The sequence below is a fragment of the Nerophis lumbriciformis genome, linkage group LG09 (assembly GCF_033978685.3).
Source record: "Nerophis lumbriciformis linkage group LG09, RoL_Nlum_v2.1, whole genome shotgun sequence".
Classification (NCBI taxonomy): Eukaryota; Metazoa; Chordata; class Actinopteri; order Syngnathiformes; family Syngnathidae; genus Nerophis; species Nerophis lumbriciformis.
In genome coordinates this window covers 18518814-18543941 of record NC_084556.2, presented here as the reverse complement: position 1 = coordinate 18543941, position 25128 = coordinate 18518814, and the positions used below count along the sequence as shown (strand labels likewise).

The 25128-nt window shown below is 39.4% G+C and overlaps 1 protein-coding gene across 4 annotated transcripts; it reads right to left on the bottom strand.

Annotated features, from left to right (window-relative positions):
• Nucleotides 1-29: 29 nt before the first annotated feature.
• On the bottom strand, nt 30-24144 carry LOC133607614 (pleckstrin homology-like domain family B member 2). Of its 4 annotated transcripts, XM_061962420.1 has the most exons (18): nt 23998-24144; nt 20882-20991; nt 19692-19988; nt 19039-19607; nt 18626-18946; nt 15978-16112; nt 15363-15500; nt 14275-14418; nt 13149-13259; nt 12983-13066; nt 12743-12880; nt 12356-12455; nt 7687-7894; nt 7514-7604; nt 7255-7401; nt 4946-5165; nt 4781-4866; nt 30-2583 (listed from the first exon to the last, which is right to left on the bottom strand). In XM_061962420.1, the coding sequence occupies exons 1-18, from the start codon at nt 24135-24137 to the stop codon at nt 2443-2445; spliced, it is 3180 nt and encodes a 1059-aa protein (XP_061818404.1). In that variant the 5' UTR covers nt 24138-24144; the 3' UTR covers nt 30-2442. The 4 variants fall into 4 exon arrangements, with proteins under 4 accessions (XP_061818404.1, XP_061818402.1, XP_061818403.1 ...); XM_061962418.1 differs by having other exon boundaries at nt 19039-19988; XM_061962419.1 differs by having other exon boundaries at nt 7687-7891; nt 19039-19988.
• Between the last annotated feature and the right edge of the window lie 984 nt (nt 24145-25128).

Genomic DNA, 25128 nt, shown 5'->3' with positions numbered 1-25128 from the left:
AGTGTGAATCGAACACGTTTTAATGTCATTTGGCGGATACATTTGATCTAATTGTGTGTTTGTATCTGGGGTAAATGACTGGATACTGAACATTATTGTTTTGCCTGGAGCAATTACGGTACACACAAGTCACGTCTGGGTAGCAAATTTACATGAATGCATGCATTCCTTAGGCACATTGCATTTATACCTGAGCTGCTTAACGCCATCATGTTATTCACATGTTATGGGGTTCACTGACAAAAATTAAATGTTATTTATTATTCCCAATTTTCATGGAAAAGTGATTAGTTAATCTTAAATCCAAAAAATATTATTAACGTCAATTTATGCCTACAGAAATAATACAAGATACCAAAATAACCTTTGTATTAAAAAGTATTTATTTTCTTTTTTTTTTAAACCCAAAATATATATATTAAAAAAAAAAACGTGTCAACCATGTATTGTGCAATACAAAAATATATAATTGTGATATACAACGCATATACAGGAGCATACTGATGTTCAAATTTAAACTGACAAACATTTCTATACTGCTCTGCGAGAGATGACTGAGAGCATTACGTCATTTTGGTGCAATAAATCTCGCACTGAGGTCCTCTGCTGGTGAAAAGATAATACTGCAATGTTGACGTGACCTTATCACATCGTGTTAGCAGCCTCTATTACAGCTAGAGGGCGCAATTTGTTATACTGATAAGACTGGCAGCAGCAATCATAAATGCTATGGAAACAACCAAAATTAAGTACATTTACTTTTAGATCATTTATTTTAAATTGGAATTAATTTTTAGTATAATATAATATCTAACAAATAATTGAATTGTGAAATATTACACTAAATAATTATAGTGAAACTATTTACTGATTATTAATATAATGACCAGGTTATTTAATTCATAATAAGTATTTTTCATGGCCTTTTTAATTATTCAATGACTTGGCATTTTTATGAAACTGTCATTTATCTGATCGGTTGAAAAGCATGGTAAGTCTAAGTGATGTATTGGCCATGAAATTGATAAACATTTATGAGATAATATATCATATAATAGAGTTGTATAATAGTTTTATTATGAATATTTATCATATTTTACAAATTAATTAATAGTGAAACTGTTTAACTTCCAATTTTCTTAAATCATTTCACATTTAATTGTCTATGTAATCATCTAATTTTGGCACAAAAAAAAATCCCTCCCTAAAATGCTGGCGTTTAAAAGAGGTAAACAATAACACACTGTTGCGTGTAAAAAATCAATGTAAAACATGTGGCAATATGTGCATTTATGTAAACACAAAGTAAGACAATGTTGTTGATTAGAGATCACCAGGACACTCTGATCAAATAAAACAGACTTAGGTGCTTAGGAAACATGACTAATGATTTTAGTGATTAAATGTAAAGATATGGAGAACAAGGAGTGATTTACACCACTGTCACTTATGGAATGAAAGTGCGTGTTTTTGAAAATTACAATGCCCCTTTTCCACTGCACAGAACCGCCTCTGCATGGCTCTAGTAGCCTGTGACATGGCGGTTGGCAAAAGCTTGTCCTACGAGCATATGCCTACACATCTGGATGCTCATTGGTCAAGCAGATTTTATTTAAATTCATATGACTAAATAAACATGCTAACTGGATGTTGCGGTATTCTCCACAGTCTCCACTTTGCTGTAGTGCCCTGTTTTCTCGCTGCCTTTTGACTCCTTACTGAGAAATAATCATAGGCAACACTTATTTGTCTTCATAGCTGTTCCGATTTTTGTTTGTTTTTTGCCGTTTTCAGCTGTACTATTTTGTAGTAGACCTGAACCATGACTGTGCATCCATCCATCCATCCATTTTCTACCGCTTAATCCCTTCGGGGTCGCGGGGGGCGCTGGAGCCTATCTCAGCTACAATCGGGCGGAAGGCGGGGTACACCCTGGACAAGTCGCCACCTCATCACAGGGCCAACACAGATAGACAGACAACATTCACACTCACATTCACACACTAGGGCCAATTTAGTGTTGCCAATCAACCTATCCCCAGGTGCATGTTTTTGGAGGTGGGAGGAAGCCGGAGTGCCCGGAGGGAACCCACGCAGTCACGGGGAGAACATGCAAACTCCACACAGAAAGATCCCGAGCCCGGGATTGAACCCAGGACTGCTCAGGACCTTCGTATTGTGAGGCAGACGCACTAACCCCTCTGCCACCGTGCTGCCCATGACTGTGCAGTAGATTTTTTTTTTTTTTCTTGTTTGACATTACAAATGGATGTAGATCTAGTACGTCAGCAATTATAGCTTAATGATAAGACTGGTACATTATGATCTTTATACTTGATTACATGATAGAGTGGTTGAGTGTCCGAATGTTCACATACTTGTTCCAAAAAATGTTGTGGAGTCGTGCAAATCTTACACACACAAAACACCTTTTAGGCTGCGTTACAGCATGAAGTGCATGTGTCCCTCTGCGCCCGTCACAATGACATCCATCCAGATACGCATGGCCTCAGGGGACGGGGCTACCATGTAGTACACGCGATCGTGAGTCTTCACACTGAAGGTCAGCGAGGGGTTAGGACTCTAGTGTATGTGTGTGTGTGTGTGTGTGTGTGTGTGTGTGTGTGTGTGTGTGTGTGTGTGTGTGTGTGTGTGTGTGTGTGTGGAAGTAGTTTTGAGGAAAAAGGAAAATATGGGAGAAAGTTAGGAAAGATGTCAACAATATTCAAAAAGAAGGCAAATAAAAAAGATAGAGGGTCAAATGGGACAAAATTAAATAAATAAATTATGTAATAATTAAATTTGTCATTAACTATGATTGGAATTAAATAAATAAATGTGTTATTTTCTATGTTAAAGTACATTTAATGATTTAATTATTTCGTGATTTAGTTATGTCATGATTTAATTTATTTTTTCACAATTTAATTTATTAGTTCATGATACGGGCGGGTCCTAACACCTGATTGGTTACCCCTCCACTCGACCAGGGAAGCGGAGGACTACTGGTCGATATTTTGGTCTGAAAGTGCGGCAATAACTCAATAAACTTCAATAAATTCCTTTACTTTTAACTGCTACTTGCTCTGGGTTCAGCAGGTCTTGCTTCCACAAAGTCGGCAAGGTCTATAATATCTAACGGCAACTCCCGAAAAAATTTGAGGGGATCCTCCTTATTCACCATGTTTTAAAATACTTCAAAAGTTCCAGGCTTTCAGACCAAAGCAATCATTGGACTAGAGTTCTGTAAGCTCCGCCCACTGACTTTGATGGCTGTGTTTGACATATAGTTAAAGTTAAAGTACCAATGATTGTCACACACACACTAGGTGTGGCGAAATGATTCTCTGCATTTGACCCATCACCCTTGATCATCCCCTGGGAGGTGAGGGGAGCACTGAGCAGCAGCGGTGGCCGCGCCCGGGAATAATTTTTGGTGATTTAACCCCCAATTCCAACCCTTGATGCTGAGTGCCAAGCAGAAATAATTCAGAAAGGTTCATGAAATAAATAAATAAATCGTGAAGTCAACAATTAATTAAATCAATATTTTCCGCACTATAAGGTGCACCTAAAAACCACAAATTTTCTCAAAAGCTGACAGTGCGCCTTATAACCCGGTGCGCTTTATATATGGATTAATATTAAGATTCATTTTCATAAAGTTTCGGTCTCGCAACTACGGTAAACAGCCGCCATCTTTTTTCCCCGTAGAAGAGGAAGTGCTTCTTCTTCTACGCAAGCAACCGCCAAGGTAAGCACCCGCCCCCATAGAACAGGAAGCGCTTCTTCTTCTACTGTAAGCAACCACCCGCCCGCGTAGAAGAAGAAGAAGCGCGCGGATATTACCGTACGTTTCATTTCCTTTGTGTGTTTACATCTGTAAAGACCACAAAATGGCTCCTACTAAGCGACAGGGATCCGGTTCATGAAAAGACGCAATCTCTCCATCCGCACAGGGACTACTATTTCACAGCAACTGCCTAAAGACTTTCAAGAAAAGCTGGCTACTTTCCGTGCATATTGTAAAAACAAGATAGCTGAAAAAAAGATCCGGCCAGAGAACATTATCAACATGGACGAGGTTCCACTGACTTTTGATATTCCTGTGAACCGCACTGTGGATACAACGGGAGCACGTACGGTGAATATTCGCACCACAGGGAATGAGAAGTCATCCTTCACTGTGGTTCTAGCTTGCCATGCTAATGGCCAGAAACTTCCACCCATGGTGATATTCAAAAGGAAGACCTTGCCAAAAGAGACCTTTCCAGCCGGCGTCATCATAAAAGCTAACTCGAAGGGATGGATGAAGAAAAGATGAGCGAGTGGTTAAGGTAAGTTTACGCGAAGAGGCCGGGTGGCTTTTTTCACGCAGCTCCGTCCATGTTGATATACGACTCTGTGCGCGCCCACATCACGCTGGTTTTTAATATATTATTAAAGTTTGACTGACCTATCTGACTGTTTTTTTGACATTCCTTTAGCGCAGTTAGATGCGGCTTATAACACGGGGCGTCTTATAGGTGGACAAAGTTTTGAAATATGCCGTTCTTTGAAGGCGCGGCTTATAACCCAGGGCGCCTTATGGTGCGGAAAATACGGTAAATATTGGACTAATTTATTGACTGATTAAATGTACTATTATAACAAATACATTATTTACACATTGTTGTATTTGATTCCAATTATAATCAATTGATGACACATTTAAGTAATTCTTTAAATATGTATTTATTATTTGATTTGGTCCCATTTGACCCTCTATAAAAATGCTTACTTTGTGTGCATTCTTTAAATGGTCATAGTAAACCTCCTCTATGGCCTGGAAGTAAATGACTCCTTTCATCTTGGTTTCATGTTTATCTGTGGTAAACAGAGGAGAACAAAATCCATTATATTTTCAAACTTCACTCTCTTTTTAAATGCAATATGAGTTGCTTGCCTGCATAGTAAGTGAGAGTCCTGCGATTGTGGTCAAACACGAACCAGCGTTTCTTCCAGGTTTTGATTTTCCCCCCCATCTTGACAAGGAAGCCTCGGCACGTTTTGTCCGTGACGGCCAAATGGAAGCAAGCATCCGGATTGTGTCCCGCCACCTCGATATGGTCGTGAAGGTCGAAGTCGTCTTTCCTTACAGGCAGGTAACGTGTCAGGAGTCTGGACTGTGGGCCAAACATGTTAGATTACACTTCATGAGCTATATGCAAAATCTAATGAGATCCAATACAAGAGCTCGATAACACTTTATAATAAGTACACAATATTAGGCATTAATAAAGCACGTGTATATTCTGAAGTCATCGTTTATAAAGCATATTTCCGACATGCATACTCATTAGAGTGAAGTTTATTGACACAGTTATAAATGTTTTATTCATTATTAATAAACGTATTAAAGATTAGAAAAAATTGAATTAATCATTTATAACCCATGTTTTTGACATTAATTCTCATTAGTTATTATCATTGTTTATACTGTATGTGTAAGTGCATGTATAAATGTACTTGTAAAGAGAATAATTACTTACATACACTTTCTAAATGATCTAGCAAACCATTGACAATACCTAAACAACTGGTGTATAAATGATGCAATACTAAATGTTGGTTCTGTCATTTATAATGTATAGAAATACAACATTAAGCATTTTGTAGAGATTAGTAATAGCTAGAAAAAGCAATTTTGGTAGAAGTTACTCATGAATGCTGAAATATTAAGCTGAACATAGCACTTCAGCATTTTTTTTCCCACCCAAAAATATGACTGAGGTGTATACTTAAGCAGTTGCATCAAGTACGTAAATAAATGATTCTGAGGTGTATACATACGCAAAAAAAAAAAGGCTAGCATGACATTAGCACACGTCAAGTACCAAAATACATCACTCTGAGGTGTATACCTGCAAAAATAAACTAAAAAAAGCTAACATGCTAACATTAGCATTCTAACAGTAAGCATGCGTCAAATACCAAAATAATCGATTCTAAGGTGTATACCTTTAAAATTCACTAAAAAAAAAAAAGCTAGCATGTCATTAGCACACGTCACGTACCAAAATATATGACTAAGGTGTATACCTGCAAAAATAGATTTAAAAAAAGCTAACATGCTAATATTAGCATTCTAACAGTAAGCATGCATCAAATACCAAAATAAATTATTCGGAGGTGTATACCTGTAAAATTGGCTAAAAAAGCTAGCACGACAGCACACGTCAAGTACCAAAATATATGACTGAGGTGAAAAATTATTACGTTTTGAAATTTGCAAAATTGTCCATTCATTTTGAATGGGGATAAAGTGTCGCAGAAAAGGTGAAATTCCCAGAAATGTGAGAATTTTAAAGGAAGGGAAAATAACAAGCATGTTCATAGTTATATTTTTGATTCTATTAAATATATTCTTATAAACACAGTTCTATTTTTTAGCATTCACACAAGGAGAAAAATATGACCGCGTTTATGACATACTAAGATGTGTTCATGTCGGAAGTATGCTTTAAAAATTATAAAGTCAGTATTTTGCGATGCTTTAATAAACGTTACCCAACAGCTCTATAATAAATCATGCAATTTTACGTCGACAATGCTAAGCTTTGATTGACGTTACTTTAACTATATTTATTTTTATTGTGGTTGTAGTTAGCAGTGTAGTGCTTCATACTGGGAGCTGTTTGAATCATTTTGCTTCACGTAAGGAGCTGAAGAAGATTAAAAAAAATGTTTTTAAATCAAAGTGGGTTGCATCTTTTACGACAGTAAAAAGTGACCATTTTTGATCCAGGTCTTGTATTGGATGTCACTAGATCCATGCAGGTAAACCAAATGTATGATTATACAGTACAGGCCAAAAGTTTGGACACACCTTCTCATTCAAGGCATTTTCTTTATTTTCATGACTATTTACATTGTAGATTGTCACTAAAGGCATCAAAACTATGAATGAACACATGTGGAGTTATGTACTTAACAAAAAACTGTGAAATAATTGAAAACATGTTTTATATTCTAGTTTCTGCAAAATAGCCACCCTTTGCTCGGATTACTGCTTTGCACACTCTTGGCATTCTCTGGATGAGCTTCAAGAGGTAGTCACCTGAAATGTTTTTCACTTCACAGGTGTCATAGTTTTAATGCCTTCAGTGACAATCTACAATGTAAATCGTCATGAAAATAAAGAAAACGCTTTGAAATGGGAAGGTGTGTCCAAACTTTTGGCCTGTACTGTATATGCATGATGGAAAACTGTACCTGAGATCTTTGTTTCTCCCTGAGCTTCACTTCCCTCTCCACAAGTTTCTGTCTCCTGGCGGTCTCCTCCTGCAGACGTTTCTCCAGTTCCTCCCTCCTTCGTCGCTCCTCCTCCAGGGCGTGCCTGCGTATCTCCATCTCACGCTCCTACAACGTCAGCTTGGTCAGACTCAACATCACACCTCAAACTCTACCCCAAATGCACAATTTTGGATGAGGCGTATTTGCTGATTGTGCACATTTGACTGTGAAGTGTTACCCTGTGCTCAAGCAGTCGTAGCTTTTCCACCTGAGCCTCTCGGAGTAAACGCTCCATCTCCTCAAGCTTGACCATGTTGGACATACTGGCACTGACGACACGAGGATTTGGTTTGGATGAGCCACACACACACGCTCACACATGGTCGCACATTGGGTATATTAGCTTCCAACCTGGAGATGTTATCAGGTGAGCATGCAGAGAAGCTGGTCTCCAGGCTGTCGGAGCTGTCCACGCTGACCGTGTCGGAGGCCTGGCTGTTATCCGGGTAGGACAAGGAGTCGAGGAAAACGTTGGGCTCTGACAGCAATCGGTTGCAGAACTCACTTTTTCTCTGTCTGTCGTGCACGCCGTCATTAGTGTGCGTGTGGCTGTTGCCTGCTGACAGATGATGGCAGAAACAGTCAACATTTTTAGTAGGGATGTCCGATAATTGCGTTAAAATGTAATATCGGAAATTATCGGTATCGGGTTTTTTTTATCGGTATCGTTTTGTTTTGTTTTTTTTGTTTTTTTTAATTAAATCAACATAAAAAACACAAGATACACTTACAATTAGTGCACCAACCCAAAAAACCTTCCTCCCCCATTTACACTCATTCACACAAAAGGGTTGTTTCTTTCTGTTATTAATATTCTGGTTCCTACATTATATATCAATATATATCAATACAGTCTGCAAGGGATACAGTCCGTAAGCACACATGATTGTGCGTGCTGCTGGTCCACTAATACTACTAATCTTAAACAGTTAATTTTACTAATTTTCATTAATTACTAGTTTCTATGTAACTGTTTTTATATTGTTTTACTTTCTTTTTTATTCAAGAAAATGTTTTTAATTTATTTATCTTATTTTATTAATTTTTTTTAAAAGTACCTTATCTTTACCATACCTGGTTGTCCAAATTAGGCATAATAATGTGTTAATTCCACGACTGCATATCGGTATCGGTTGATATCGGTAATTAAAGAGTTGGACAATATTGGATATCGGCAAAAAGCCATTATCGGACATCCCTAATTGTTAGTTCAACTCCTGAAGAAAATATGGACGCACCAGACATGGAGGATGTTCATTCAGTTGTTTAGTTTGGGGGATAAACAATTCCAATAACGGACATGACACAAAACTATAGTCCAGTGATGTCAAAGTCTAGGCCCACGGAGCTGGATCTGGCCCGCGAATTAATTATCTATGGCTGCTGGGATGATATTTGATTAGTATTAGAAACCGGCCCGCAGGCCACAGCCGCCTGCTGCTGTTTTGCACGCACCAATACTCCATCAGTGTTGGCGCGAGGAATTTCAAAATGGACCCCATCAAGTCATAAAAATGGGGTCTCACAGTACATTTTTGGGGTCCGACTTTTTGTAAGCGTTTTGAAAACACATGATAAATGTATGCACTATTCTGTTATATCTCACATTCTATATTGTGTTTTGGAAAAAGGTTGTCATAAACGTTACTTAATTCATGAAAAAACAATAATACAAAGAAAAACACATTTTTATGCATATGTAAATGTATTCATTTATAAACATTCATTCACTTTCTTCTTTCCTTCATAGATCTAAACTTTACTGCTGCTGGGTTTTTTTTTCTATATTTTTATTGTAATATTTTCAGAATGTGTTTGTTCTATTTTTAAGACAAAGAAAACAATCTGAAGTTGTCTTTATTTTTTGTTTTAATGCCATAATTTCGATAGTCCGGCCCGCGTGTGCACAGATTTTCTTCAATGCGACCCCTGAGCTAAAATGAGTTTGACACCACTGATGTAGTCATTACAAACGACAACTTTCTGGCTTTCAGAAACATTCAAAGAATTCAAGAAAAAAAAATAGGGTAGTCTGTAACAGTTTCATTTTTGGATCAAGCAGAGTGAAAAAAGTATGGAATCACTCAATTCTGAGATGAAAATATGGAATCATGAAAAACAAACTGATAACACTAAAACATACTACTAGTACTTTGCTGGCCTCTGGCTTTTATAACAGCTTGCAGTCTCTGAGGCATGAAGTGACAAACTGTACTCTTCATCGATCTTGCTCCAACTTTCTCTGATTGCTGTTGTCGGATCAGCTTGGCAGGTTGGAGTCTTGTCATGGACCATTGTCTTCAATTTCCAACACAGATTTTAATTGGATTGAGATCTGGACTTTTTGCAGGCCAGAACATTGACCTTGTGTATCTTTCTTCAGAGAAAGTTTTTGCAGTTTTTTTCTTCATGGCAAGATGCATTATCATCTTGAAAAATGATGTCATCACCCCAAACATCCTTTCGTCTAATGGAATAAGAAAAGTGTCTAAAATGTCAACATAAAGTTGTGCATTTATTGAATGCGTAATGAAAGCCATCCCCAATGTCATTACCTGACATGTAGCCCCATGCATGTTTTTCTTCAGGCTGTCGTCTTAATAAATCTAACTGGAATGGCACCAAACAAAAGTTCCAGCATCATCACCTTGCCTAATGCACATTCACGATTAATCACTGAATAGACTTTCATCCAGTATCCATAGTCCACGATTGCTTTCCGTTAGCCCACTGTAACCTTGATTTTCCTGTTAATATGTTAATGACGGCTTTTGTTTAGCTTTTGTGTATTTAAATCCCATTTACTTTCAGCACTTTTTTACAGTTCGGTCACAGATGTTGACTCCAGTTTCCGCACATTTGTTCCTTATTTGTTTTGCTGTGCATTTTCTGTTTTCAATTCATTTTGCTTGAAGTTTTCTGTCTTGACGCTTTGATGTTTTTTTTGGTCTACCAGTATGCATGCCTTTTACAACCATTCAATGTTTTTTGTACTTAGTCCAGCTTTTAGACACAGCCGACTGTGAACAATCAACATCTTTTGCAACATTGCGTGACAATTTACCTTTTTAAGGAAGTTTGATAATCATCTTCTTTGTTTCAATTGACATGTCTCGTGTTGGAGCCATGATTCATGTCCATTTCATATTTCATATTCCTCAGAATTAAGTGATTCTTAAATGTTTTCACTCGGCTTGATCTAAAAATTTAACTGTTACTGAATACCACAATTTACATTCTTGATGTCTTTAAGTGTTTGTTAAAACTAGAAAGTTTCCATTTGAAATGACTACAGTTTTGTGTCATGTCTGTTTCCTTTTTTTATACAAAATTAACCAACTGAAGGAACTTGCTCTAAGTCTGGTGATTCCATCTTTTTCTGTAAGGGTTGTATATGATAAAAGTGCAGTTTTGCAACACACACAACTCAATCCAAGATCAAAATATATTCCTTGTTCAGGATGAATGAGGTATTATTATTATTAAACCAAACACTAATTGGTACTAACACTGTACTTTACATTTGACTTTTCCCCCTGTTTGATTGTAGGTCAGGTTATGGCCACTAGGGGTTATATGTCCATGACATCTGATGATGGCTATTATGGGTCATATCTCACAATGTACAGTGTCTTACAAAATTGAGTACATATGGAGGTTAATTTGTGTCACTATTATGAAAGCGCTTTTTTTTTTACACTGTATTTATGTGACTGATTTTTTGTCTTTTTTGTCTTTTGAAGCAATGGATTTTTCTGCACTGAATTTTTAAACACTGAATTTTAAAACACTAAATTTTTATACAGTGAATTTTAAAACACTGAATTTTTAATACAATTAATTTTAAAACACTGAATTTTTATCTGCTGAGTGCTGAATTTTTAAAACAGTGAATTTTCAAACAGAGTTTTTCTTACACTGAGTTTCTTTACACTGAATTTTTAAATACTGAATTAAAAAAAAAAATGCATTTTTAAAACACTGAATTTTTATACATAGCATTTTAAAACATTGAATTTATAAACACACGCCTTTTGCTCTCAAACTTTTGTTCATTGAAATTGTCAACATAATTTGATGTATAAAAATTATCTTCACAAAATGCAAAAAATTCAGTGTAAAAAAAAAAAAAAAGAAGCTTTCGTGATAAAGACACAAAATAACTGCCATAATTCCCTCCTCACAAATTAAATGGTAATTGGGTTATACTTGTATAGCGCTTTTCTACCTTCAAGGTACTCAAAGCGCTTTGACACTACTTCCACATTCACCCATTCACACGCACATTCACACACTGATGGCGGGAGCTCCCATGCAAGGCACAAACCACGACCAATCAGGAGCAAGGGTGAAGTGTCTTGCTCAAGGACACAACAGACGTGACTAGGTTGGTAGAAGGTGGGGATCGAACCAGGAACCCTCAGGTTGCTGGCACGGCCACTCTCCCAACAGCGCCACGCCGTTTAAGAACCATTTTTGTATCTTCTCAACGGACAATACTGTACTATATTGTAAAAATAAAACTTGGATCCAACTTAGAGTAGTCAGTGTACAGCTTGTATAGGAGTATAGATCAAACTAGCTGGCACACAACTGTCCGGCAACTTTCCTCCTTTCTGATTGGTCACAAACATCTACTGGCTAATGGTCCACGTATGTGCAAAATGCGTCTTAACGAGCGTAAAACGTAACAACGCCTAAGTAAAATGAGTGTGTGCACGTACACGGAGTGTGGTTTTTACACGCAAGGATTTTGACACTGTTTGTCGCCGTAGATAAAACAAAGTGGTTGCTGATATGTGAGATACTGTTTTAAACAAGCCCTGAGTGAACATACAAAGTTGCAGTGTATTTTAATTAGCAAAAGGCAGCCATGGCACAATGAGAAAATTATAATAATGATGATTATATAACAAGCATGTTTTTCGGATGGTTTGCTTGTAAAATGGCGCAGATTATTCCATCAATGCAGTGTCTCCTGTTTTGTGTGTTGTTTATCTGATGCCACAGCATGACTCACTTTTTGGCAGGCAGCGAGTGTTCAGGTCTCGAGGGGCGAAGCTGAGACTTTGCGGCATGACGCTGCCACAGCTGGAGCTTTGAGACAGAGGCAGATGGGCCTGTGTGGGGAGGGGTATGGGGGGGAGCAAAGTGCACGCTGGTCACTGCAAGTCGTCGCAGCGTTCACACAAATGCAAACATCTGTCCTGCATTGGATTCCCAAGTATTTCTATTAAGCACATCCAGAAATGTGGAAAATCCCCCTTTGTTGTCAGAAAACTTAATGGTAGTAATTATTTTGAATAATGTATTGTAGCAGGGCATCGACATTTTAAGATCTAAAGCCTCCATATGACTCCTATTCCTCCAACATTGCAATGATTAAAAAGCAATGAACCCTCATGACCTTTGGCGTAAGGGTGCGTCCCAAAGATCTTCCATGAAGAGCGACGCTCTGCTCTCTCCTTTTAGGAGTTCCGTTGTCACTCGGATGTCCAGAGTTTTCCTTGCCGCTCCTCCTCCTTTCCCTCATGGCGTGTATTTGCTACAGCCAGCACACAAACAACAGGGCTTTTTTTCGTCACATCAAAAAAAAAAAAAAGTAGAAGACCACAATGTACCCCGTCGGACATCATCCTCCACCCACCTCTTTGATGGCCGTGTTATTGCTTTTCTGCTTCTCAGACAATTCTGCATATTTTCCTTCCAAAGACGCCAGCTTGTCTCTTTCCTGCAGGCCGCCATGATGACATCTTCAGTGATCGCAATAAAAGCATCGACATCGTCTGCCAACTTTTTGCTGAACGTCCTACCTTCTGCAGCATGACGAGCAGATTGTTTTTTTCCCTCTGGAAGTGCTCTCTCTCCTGCTGGGACTGCAGTGCAATCTGCGAAGACTGTTTCTTCAGCGTGGCAAGTCTCTCCTGCAAAAAAAAGAACGTTGTTCTTAACTTCTGGACTGTAAATAAGAAATTGCATTCTGGGATACCAAAAGTTAATTTTGTGACATGTATGCCCCTACTGTACTGCGTCTACTGATTCATAATGATATTATAAATACTTAGACTTAGACTTAGACTTCATTTTTATTGTCATTCAAATTTGAACTTTACAGCACAGATAAGAACGAAATTTCGTTTCATAAGCTCATGGTAGTGCAGGATAAAAAAGCAATAAGGTGCATATATAAATAAATAAATATATGTAAATAATATATAAATATATATATAAAATAAATAAATATAAATAAATAAATAGATTACTGTACTGATAAATATATTGCACTTGTTTCTAGGGACAAGTGCTCAGTGGAAGAGTGGCCGTGCGCGACCCGAGGGTCCCTGGTTCAATCCCCACCTAGTACCAACCTCGTCACGTCCGTTGTGTCCTGAGCAAGACACTTCACCCTTGCTCCTGATGGGTGCTGGTTAGCGCCTTGCATGCCAGCTCCCTCCATCAGTGTGTGAATGTGTGTGTGAATGGGTAAATGTGGAAGTAGTGTCAAAGCGCTTTGAGTACCTTGAAGGTAGAAAAGCGCTATACAAGTACAACCCATTTATCATTTATCATTTATTTTTCACATGCGTCCACGTTTGTGGATGTATGTTATATTGTCTTTTTTATTTATACACAAAACATTATTTAAAAAAGGGTCCACAGGTTCAAACAAAATCATTCTATTTTGAGTATTTTCAGAATACATATTGTATAATAACCCCCCGCGACCCTGAAAGGGACAAGCAGTAGAAAATGGATGGCATACTGTATAATAATATTCTATGCTTACCAGCGATGTCAATTGTGATGATGTTTAGCTCATATGATAAATTGCCATGCCGTTCAACATAAATGATGCATGTATAAATAAATATGTAAATAAATAGTCAACATCCAGGTATATTGTCAAATACAATAATTGTACATATATACATGATGTACCTTGCGTGTGATAGCGAGACGTTGACAGTCAGCAATCTCTCTGAGTAACTGACTCTGATTTTCCTTTTCTTCATCTTGGTCAATTACTTTCTCTAACTCCTGGAACTCCAAATCCTCCAAAGTTTTTGTTTGCTCTTCTGTCACCTGCGACAAACATGTATGCAACTGAATCATCTAAATTCTGCAGAAAATTCCGGGGCCACATGAACGCGTCATAAAACACCACGTGATATCCCCGGCTGTTCTTATTGGTCAGTGGAAAGTGGACACAGGAGTGTAAACAGGAAAAATGTCTTGAACGGAGATAACCGCAACATTGCACAAACTTGCCTTTTTCCGATAACTTTACTTAATAGACGAGTGCACTTTAAAGTACGTTTAGTAGACCCTTCTTCACACGGTGTAAAGAAGACGTTCTAACCACATATAAGGTAACCGAAATAAGTTGCCCGTTTCACTGGGGTTCACAAGGTGGGCCATAAGTATACGCATAATTACTTTTTACTTATTGTACACTTACTATATTTGTCAAAATAACATATCACGACACAAAATATCGATTTGTGCATTGACGAGAAGTTGTACGGATCTATTAAAATTTCGATGGCATCGTATAGGGTCGACACCAGCGCGACGAGATCGATTTTTTCGGTTCTTTTCCACAAGTTGTGTTGTCCAAATTGTTACATTATTATATGATATACATTGTTATATAGTGTACAAACACAGAGGCAAAGGAGGGCCTTAAAGGCAAAAAAAAAATCATGATTGAAAAATAAACAATGGTGCTTTTGTTTACTTATTTTGCACTATTGATTTACCAAAACGGAATAACTATACTTTTGTTGATATCATTGTATTGTCTTATATTGTTGCATTTATATATTGTTCATAGATAAAAGACAAAATCACAAACTCATATTATTATAATTACTTGGTAATGGGATCAATACAAATAATTTGCAGTATTTGACCCATCCAGTATACTGTATTAATGATATTTGAGAAAGTGACATATAGATTATATGTATAAGCACCATAACTGATAAATCTTGAAAAAGAAAAAAAACTGGTACTTTGTTTTTTACCTGTGCCTTCTCAGTGTGGCTAACTTTCTCAGAACTATGAATCTTTTCCCTGAGTTGGTCCAGAAGCTCCTTTTCTTTTTGCAGCTGGGTCATCTCTGACTCCTGCTCTCCTTCCAGCAATGCACACTCCACCTCCATCTGAAGGAGCCAATGAATAAATGAATATGTTGGGGGGGGAAACATGCATCTCCCTGGACATAGTTAAGACACCTCATTAAATACCCCTGCACCAACACAAGAGTTGTATAAAAAACAGTCTGCCTTACAAAGATAGGAAATAATTACCAGTATTTCTATTCTGCTGTATTTTGCAGTACTGTAAGAAAACTACATCCTTAAAAGTACAATAAATTACAGGCACATATTTAAAGTAGGCGTCTTTTTGGGAGCATTCAGGTTTGCGCTTGCGGCCCGGCTGTGAGACCATGCCGATATTTAATTTTGCATATATTATGTCTACACCTAATACAGCCACAACAGCGTTTTGATGTCAGCTTCCTCTCAAATCTGCTGTGTTGCTGTACTTAAGTAATTCTTTTTTCAACACTTGGTCAGAAGAAACACAGCTAGTGGCGTGTTTGGTGTGTATAAGTTACGCTGTGGCATCTACTGTACCTCTCTCACTGACTCCTCCATCTGGTTATCCAGGTCTTTAATCTTCTGCTCCAGCTCTTCAATGTTGTTCACCACCTGGATTCTCTCCTCCTCAATATGCGTTACTTCCTGCTTCAGCTGTGCGCTCTCCAACACCTGCATGCCGTGTAAGGGAGGTACGTAGTTTGAGTACTTTCACACAGACCCACAGCAGACATCTCATGGGTCTTTATGATCTGAACCCTAAAAAAAATCCCCCATCATAACAAATTTACTACAAGGGGGCAGGAGGGGAACGACGAGGCTCCTTGTATTAAGTGTGATGTTAAACACATAGACAGGCAGTAGTACTTTTGAGAATAAGAGCAGCAGCTGTTTTAACATCCTCGCAGTTGAATGAATGACAGCGGCAGGATTCTTTTTGACTTGGTGCAGTGGGAAGCTCTAACAGTGCATTTTGTGGCCAAACTTATCCAAAATCTTCTATCATTCACTTATATGTTGTTAATCTACCTCTAAGATGCAAACATGAGATATAATGTATGGTCTATAAAGCCATGTGACAAGCAGCTCCAATTTTTGAAGGTGTAATCTATAGTCTTGTTTTTTTATGAAGTTCTAGACATCTGGAAAAACGTCTTTGCCATGTGTATACAACAGAATTCGTCTATTCACTCACACACACTCACACTGATACACACAAATGCACATAAAATAATTCTCAGTGGGATAGAGTCATTTCCTGCTTTCCCAACCCCCTCCCCTCCCCTCCTCTTTCTTGTGGAGTTGAATGGTTGAGTGCTGAAGCACAACTAGGTCTTCTTCATTAAAACCAGACACACCATCAGGTTATAACAGTTTTCGAGTGGAAAAAGGCTTAACTTTTACAGATGCAGTAACTCGAGTGCTGAGACTCTGGAGGAGAAGGCAACCTGGCAGTTGAAATCACACCATTTTTTACATTTATTTTGTGCTCTGAACAAAGACCACAACCACCATCTATGAAAATAATAGAATAATTGCAGTATCAATGCTCTAATGGATTCATACGAAATGCGTTGTCGCTATCAAAACACCCATTAAACAGCCTCTAGTAAAAGACTGTATAAAATACAGCAGTGTTGCAACAAAGAGGGTCATGTGCAAGTGATCCTCGCTGCACGTGTTTCCAATTTACATCAACAGAAATCTAGTTAGAACCAAACATTTACTGTGATGTCTATTAAAACGCCTCAAGACTCATTGGTTGTGCACTAAAAGATGATCTGTGCAGGATTATGTAGGGAAAAAAGAAACATGTCTGCAGTGATTGTACAAAATGTAAACAAATAAAGATAAACAAGCTCTCGGCAGCCTGATATAGTGCATTCCACTTGAGGGGTGCGTCTCGATGGTTTTCAGAACTACTTGTGGTGAAGAAGCAAATGAAGAAGAGCAAGTCAGAAGAAATTTGAGTAGGTAGTATAGTTAAAACTGTTCCAGGAAAGTATTGTGAATGAGCAACGGTTTTAGAAGCAATTTTCCAGATGAGGCTTTTCTATTTCAACTGTTAGTTTAACAAAATTAGCTTTGTTTAAATACCAAAAGTTACAAGGAAATAGAGTTAGTAATCGAAGAAAAGTTAGTAGGCAAAGCAAAACAAAATTTTCAAAGCACAGCAACAGAGTTTGCAAGCAACACGACATACAACAGCATAATAATAATACTGTAATGTAAGTTACAGACTACAAGCCTCTACTTTTTTCCCACGCTTTGAACTCTACGCTTTATAAAATGCTGCAGCTAATTTATGAACTTTTCTGGGTTTACAAACTTCACATGCCGCCAATAAATTTAGCCTCGTCACGTTAGACCAATTAAATTGTTGAGCGGGTGAAACAATAAAATTAAAAATGAAACACATTAAGTCAAACGCAATCATTCAGTCAACCATTTAGCGCATAATAGATTCACCCTCGTTATAGAGAAAAAAACAAAGAAATGCACACGACGCAGCCCCAAAGCTGAATACGATCGACCTGGCCATCGAAAAAGGTAACTGCTGTCGCACAAAACAGTGCTATACAGTATAGGCTACTGTATGCCGTGTTACACTGTCTTTTGTTAAATGTGTGAATGATCACATGCACCTGTGTATGTATGTTTTAATGTGTACACATGCAGCTTATATACTTGTGTGGCCAAAACAAAATGAGTCCAAAAATTAGGTGGGTGCGGATTATAATTAGCTGTGCTCTATAGTCAATAAATCATAGTAATCATCCATCCATCCATTTTCTACCGCTTGTCCCTTTCGGGGTCGCAAACAAAACAAATTTAGCAAGGCAGTGTGGTACACTTGGAGGATGGCAATATTGTGTTCCCTTGATTATCGCGGGGGTTATGTTCCAGGTGTGAAAACCATGTTGCACTTATCAGAAGGAGGCATGCTAGCAAAACACAACACTAAAGGAGAATGAGGAACTCCTGTATGTTGGTTTCACTAAGCAGACTCATTTTAATCTAGGGGACAGTGAGGGTATCAAAAACTGGACCACTGCAGCAAAGTGGAGAGTGTGGACAGCAGCATGATAAACCCAGTGTTGACTGATCGGGTACTGGAGATGGTAGTCATTAATGGCCGGTAGATGACATGCAGTGCAAAAGACAACAAAAAGACATCAAATCACCTTAGATCTCTGGTGGCTGGAGGGTGATGGTGCGCTGCTGTTCATACTTCGAGATGGTGAGTGGAACTCTCTGTAGCTGTTCTGCTGACGAATGCTGACTTGCTGCTCATCACTGAGAAGCAAGTCTCGGCCCTTGGTGCCAAAGCAGTTGTCTGGAACCGCGCTGCTAGGGGAGTCTGAGAATACAGACTCATCGTCTGACACCTGCAGCTTCTCCAACTCCTTATTGATCTTTTGCAGGTCCGAAACTGCTGAACCTGCAGGCTCCACCTTTGTAAACTCAGTGCACAGGTTCATGATGGTCTCCAGACGCTGGCTCTCCTGCAGACAAGGAGTTTTTGACATTATTGTCTTGTGGGCGTTCCAAGATGATGCAAAGATACATTTTTCTGAACTCTAAAAAAGGAACTCACCAGTTTCTGCACTTTTTGTTCCCTGAGTCTCTCATCCCTCTGGTGTTGGTGATAGTCTCTCAACTCCTCTTTGCCATTCAGGGAGCTGATGCTGCCCACCCTTTGTCCTGGACTCAGCCCTCCCTTTCCAAATGATAACCTCCGCTCTCCAAAGCTCACATCTAAGTTTGGACCATCTATCTCAACACCTAAAGAACTCAGTGAGGCCATGCTGGCTCTCCTGGGAGTATGAGGCATGCTGGCTGGTACAGTCACATCTGGAGGTTGCTCAAGGGAGGAGAGACTGTGTCGGGCCATTGTTGAGCGCCCTCCTCTGTGTAGATGAGGCGGCAGAGATAAAATCGGAGGATCAACAGGATTGTGGAGGCGTGGTAGGGAACGACTGTGCATGCCCAGATTGTTGAGGGAACCCGTTGAGTATTTCCTCTGCCTGGACTCACTCATGGCTTTACTTTGCGAGTACAGTCTGCGGCCCATTCGAGGGCTTGAGGGCACACTAGCTGTGCCACTCTTGACCCTTGGAGATCGAGGTAGCGGTTCTCCATAAGAGGAAAGGTGAGAACTTCCGTCTGTGGGGAGGAGCAGGCTGTCCTGTGACTGGTGGCGAGAATGGGAGTGACGTAGAAAGCCATTAGAGTTTAACTGACGCTCACCCTGGCGAGGGGATGGGGGCATGCTGCTGCTGGTCATATAGGAGAAGGTTCTTGAAGAAGATGGCTGGTGCTCCGTGTTGCTGAGGAAGGATAGTGGCCGTTTGGACTGGGGTCCATCGGGGGAAGGCATGTTGAAATACTTGCGGCTGCACTCCGCCGCCCTGAGACTGGCTTCCAGGGCGCTCTTCCTACGCTGTAGTGTCTCCATCAGCTCCTGAAGCTCCGCCTTGGAGCGTGAACCCCTGAGCAAGGTCCCACCTACTGGGCCACTGCAGCTGGGCTCCATCTTCACACAGTCTGTGGATGGGTGCAAGTTAACAGAGCATTTAATCCTAACACTTTTTTGGGGTCATGTCACAAGTGAAGCTGCTTTAATAAGCTGAACTATCAGACATGTGCTGAGTAAGAGGGGGGAAACCAGTGAAGAATGTGCACTCATACACTTTTAAGCCCAATACAAACATTGGACCTATCAGTTGCCAAGTGTCTTCTAAAAATGGAAGAAGCCAGAATGCATCATGCACTGAGAACACCAACCAGCTCATGTCTAAATGCACTATAAGGGCATGCAGACTGAATCTGTAGTGTCATAGAGCCAGAGAGAAAACATAATTGTGTCATTATATTCAGCCACTTTTCCACCAAGCAGTAGAGTCCATTTGTGCATTTTAAGGGAAGTGTACAGAAATAACCTTTGCAATAGCTTCGTGAGTACCAGTCACAGTAGTCGTAGTAGTAAAGGGTGGAGATTGATGGTTTTATGTTCAAGGTGGAGAGATTTATACAACACAGCACCAAACAACTTATCCCCAAGCCAGTCTGAGCTTTTCTTCCTGTCACTCACACAAACCAGTAACCTGAAGATATGCAGCCATGACAAAAGGACCTGCTCGGGGGGAAAAGTGTCCTAAAGTTTGGGCAAATGAAACAAAGTCATCAAACTTTTGAGCAGCTAAGAAAATACAGGTTATGGCAAAGAGGTGTCGTCTTATATTCAGGATAGTAACGATCACGGTAATTGGTTCTTTATGTACATGACCCAGTCACAACAATCCAGCATAACCTTTGTGCCATGGAAAAAAATGCCAGACCATATTTTTACCATCCTATATTGTTACATGGACAGTGGGGCATAATTATACTGCTTGATGGAAACGTGAATGAAATCTGCAAGTTGGGTCAAATCTTACCTGAGCCGTAACCCAGCGTTCTAACTGCTGCTCGTTGAGGAAGCATCCTGCTCCTCGAGTTGAACCTCAGTTCTTTATTTCCGTCGGAGTCGAGACTCAATTGTTCTTTGCTGCCAGAGAACAAAACCAAATCCAAATGTAGACCCACATGGGGGAAAAACGTTGAGAACATGTAATTAGCTGCAAACACTACAGAGGAACATATCAAGAAAGTGCAACCAATTCTCACTGTTACTATTCCATGCATCATCAAATGTCAATTTTCTTGAATAATATATACACTTAGTAGGGGTGTAACGGTACGTGTATTTGTATTGAACCGTTTCGGTACGGGGGGTTCGGTTCGGTTCGGAGGTGTACCGAACGAGTTTCCATACGAACATATTAAGCTAAGCTAAAGTCTTAACAAGCTGCTCTGCTTCCTTCTGCCTGTCTCTGTCAGTACTCTACACCAGTGGTCCCCAACCACCGGGCCGCGGCCCGGTACCGGTCCGTGGATCGATTGGTACCGGGCCGCACAAGAAATAAAAAATTAAAAAAATGTAAAAAAAATGTTTTTTATTTTATTTATTTTATTAAATCCACATAAAAAACACAAGATACACTTACAATTAGTGCACCAGCCCAAAAAACCTCCCTCCCCCATTTACACTCATTCACACTCATTCGCACAAAAGGGTTGTTTCTTTCTGTTATTAATATTTCTGGTTTCTACATTATATATCAATATACTGTAGATCAATACAGTCTGCAGGTATACAGTCCGTAAGCACACATGATTGTATTTTTTTATGACAAAAAAACAAAACAAAAAAACATACCCCCCCTCCGGTCCGTGGGACAAATTTTCAAGCGTTGACCGGTCCGCAGTTACAAAAAGGTTGGAGACCACTGCTCTACACAGCACCCAGCATTGTCCCACCCACACAACCATCTGATTGGTTACATTCAGAGCGGTAACAGCCAATCAGCAGTGCGTATTCAGAGCGGTAACATCCTATCAGCAGTGCATATTCAGAGCGGTAACAGACAATCAGCAGTGCGTATTCAGAGCGCATGTAGTCAGTGCTTAGCGTTTAGCAGGTAAGCATCAGGCAGCTTACTCTCCCCAAATTATAATAAACACCTCCTAGTAAACTACTAGTAACATCACTATGAGCCCGTTGACCTTCTAGAAATATAAACTGCAGCTCAGCTCGCTTGCAGTCCTGGCTTGAGGTGAAGGCTATTTCGCTTTTAGCGTAACGTTTGCTCATTTTGCGGTGTGTGTGTGTGTGTGTGTGTGTGTGTGTGTGTGTGTGTGTGCGTGTGTGTGTGTGTGTGTGTGTGTGTGTGTGTGTGTGTGTGTGTGTGTGTGTGTGTGTGTGTGTGTGTGTGTGTGTGTGTTACGGACAGCAAAGTCCTGTCTGTCTGTTATTTCACTTTACCTTTTTCTGTGTTGATTGAGCTGTGTTGAAGCAGCAAAAAAGGACATTATGTTAAATGAAGAGTTTCTGTCTCTGATAGTTGGTATAATAATGCAACTGCATCATAAACGGCGGACGGCGTGGCGCAGTGGAAGAATGGCCGTGCGCGACCCGAGGGTCCCTGGTTCAATCCCCACCTAGTACCAACCTCGTTGTGTCCTGAGCAAGACACTTCACCCTTGCTCCTGATGGGTGCTGGTTAGCGCCTTGCATGGCAGCTCCCTCCATCAGTGTGTGAATGTGTGTGTGAATGGGTAAATGTGGAAGTAGTGTCAAAGCGCTTTGAGTACCTTGAAGGTAGAAAAGCGCTATACAAGTACAACCCATTTATCATTTATTTATAAAGCCTACATGAACTCCATGGTGTTCAGGGATGAATATTCTCTCCTATTGCTGTTGTACTATTTTTTCAGCTATAGTTACATTAATCATTAGTAATGGAGCAGCCTAGTTTTGAATGGCAGGGTCCCTGCTATCACATGTTGATAAAAATATAACATTATATAATAAAAATCAACTACAGGCTTCCCAAATGCTGTAATAAATTAAGCATGATGAGTTGACTTGAAACTGTTTAATGTTGCACTTTTTATATGTAGAAGAAAAGTTTTGTCATTTTATTTAATCTGAGCAACAACTTGAGGCAGTTTAATGTTGATTAACGTGGGCAGAATTATTATAGTGTTCCCAATGTTAAAAGGATAAAGCCATTGTTTACAAATTTGGTAAATAAATAACCAAAAAATGTATATTTTGTTGTTTTCTTACTGTACCGAAAATGAACCAAACCGTGACCTCTAAACCGAGGTATGTACCGAACAGAAATTTTTGTGTACCGTTATACCCCTAACACTTAGTGATTCTAAAGTCAGACTATACTTTTTCCGACACGCACAGGCGTAGAAAACGGAGAGATGGTTGATGTGAGACTTTGTGGTCCTGCTGTCTGGAGACCAGTGGGCCTACAGGAAGTAGGGTATCCTTTTACACACTCACACAATCAATCAGCATGAGTTCATTCTTAAGACCCACTCCTCCTAAAAAAGAGGTGGGCCTCATGTCAGGAGCGAGAGATTTTACTGCATCACCCAGACTACAAGCCAGCAGGGTAATGCAAAGAGTTAACATATTAGCATGCTGAATGAACACACTTAAATGTGTGCTACGACATGGAGATTTGATGCATCAGGTTCAAGTAAAAGAACATTTGTTGGAAAGCGATTATAACTATGACTTTTATTATCAAATGTTGGCCATTAAAAATGTAAAAGAGCACTTCTGTCGTTAAATAGGGCAAAACTCCATACACGTGAAGGGATGTAGATAACTACCAAGACGACATAACTTACTTCTTTGTTATTATGTAAAGAAGAAAACACTGTTTTTGGTGATAATAATTAGCATGCAAACACAGACCAGTGTTACTTCTAAGCAGTCAATAAAGATATATAATTTGAACAATTTAACATGAAAACTGCTAAACTCATGCTTTTGGTGACTTTGCACAGTTTTGACAAAGTACAAAAAATGTTATTTGGATATATCTGAAAGTTCATATGCACCACAACCTGGACATGCATCTCTGCAAACATCTATGCATCATCCCCTTACTTGCGTGACCCGACTTTCCACAATAAAAGCTCCCCTCACCTTAGTTGTGCGTCGCATTGACATAGTTGCTGTCCCTCCCAGCTGGCTCGGACGTGAAATCCTCTTGTCCCCGCACGGAGGAGGCAACGGAGTGAAAACCCCAAAGTCCTCCTGTGACAAAGGATCAGACAGGAGACCATTCCCACCTCCCCTGAGATGGGAGGGAGGAATTACAGACTGGTGAATGTTACTTTGCAGTATTACGCACCACTGCTGCCCCTTTTGGTGGTAACGGGTATTATCTATAAATGGGGGGGAAACCAGAATGTAATCAGTAAGTAAACTAATCAGTCAGTAAACTAATCAGCTCCTTTAAGAAGTGTTACAAATCATCTGTTTCATGAAAAATTTAGAATGCCAAAGTTCAATGTGATAACGTTTCTAAAAGCATTTAAAATTTGATGATGCAGCTTTGTGTTTTAGCTCTAATTGGATCAATTAAGTTGCTGTCAACGACATCATCAATTATGTCATAATAATGAGTAAGAAGTCAGTGTGAAAGCATTGATTTAAGCTTTATTTAGGTTTATTTTTATGTACAACTGATTTAGTAAGTCAAGGTAATCTGTGTTCCCCTCCCAGAAATGCAGTCACAGCAAAAAAATGTAAAACATGTACATAAAACAAGACAATTCAAAGTATGCATTTAGGTAGTAAATATGTTGAGTCTTGGATTGTTGTTTTTCTGCGGTATGTGGAGGCGTGGGTGGCCGCGTTGGCTGCCTTATAAAGGAGGGAACTTCACCCCTCCTCGTGATGTCTGACCATACAGATGGAGAGTAAAACCACTTAAAATAAACTTATTAAACTGTGCTGGTGGTGTAAAGCAATTAGTTTGTCTTGAACACTTCGTGGCAAATATTGTTAGGACTCATGATTTAAACACATGTAAAAAAAAAAAAACAAAGATACAGGAGAGGCAGCTGAAGGAAAAGCTTACATAAGAAAAATCCCCCAATTCTCCCGGAATCGAAACTTCAGTGACATCATGGGCAGGGGGCTGTGTGGAGCCTGGACAAGATGATTACTTCCAGACTCAGACCTTGGAGCTTTGACATAAAGTCACATACACACACATCCACGTCTTTGTGGGCTGCAGTGGACACCTTTTTTGGGGGAACTTTTTAGTAG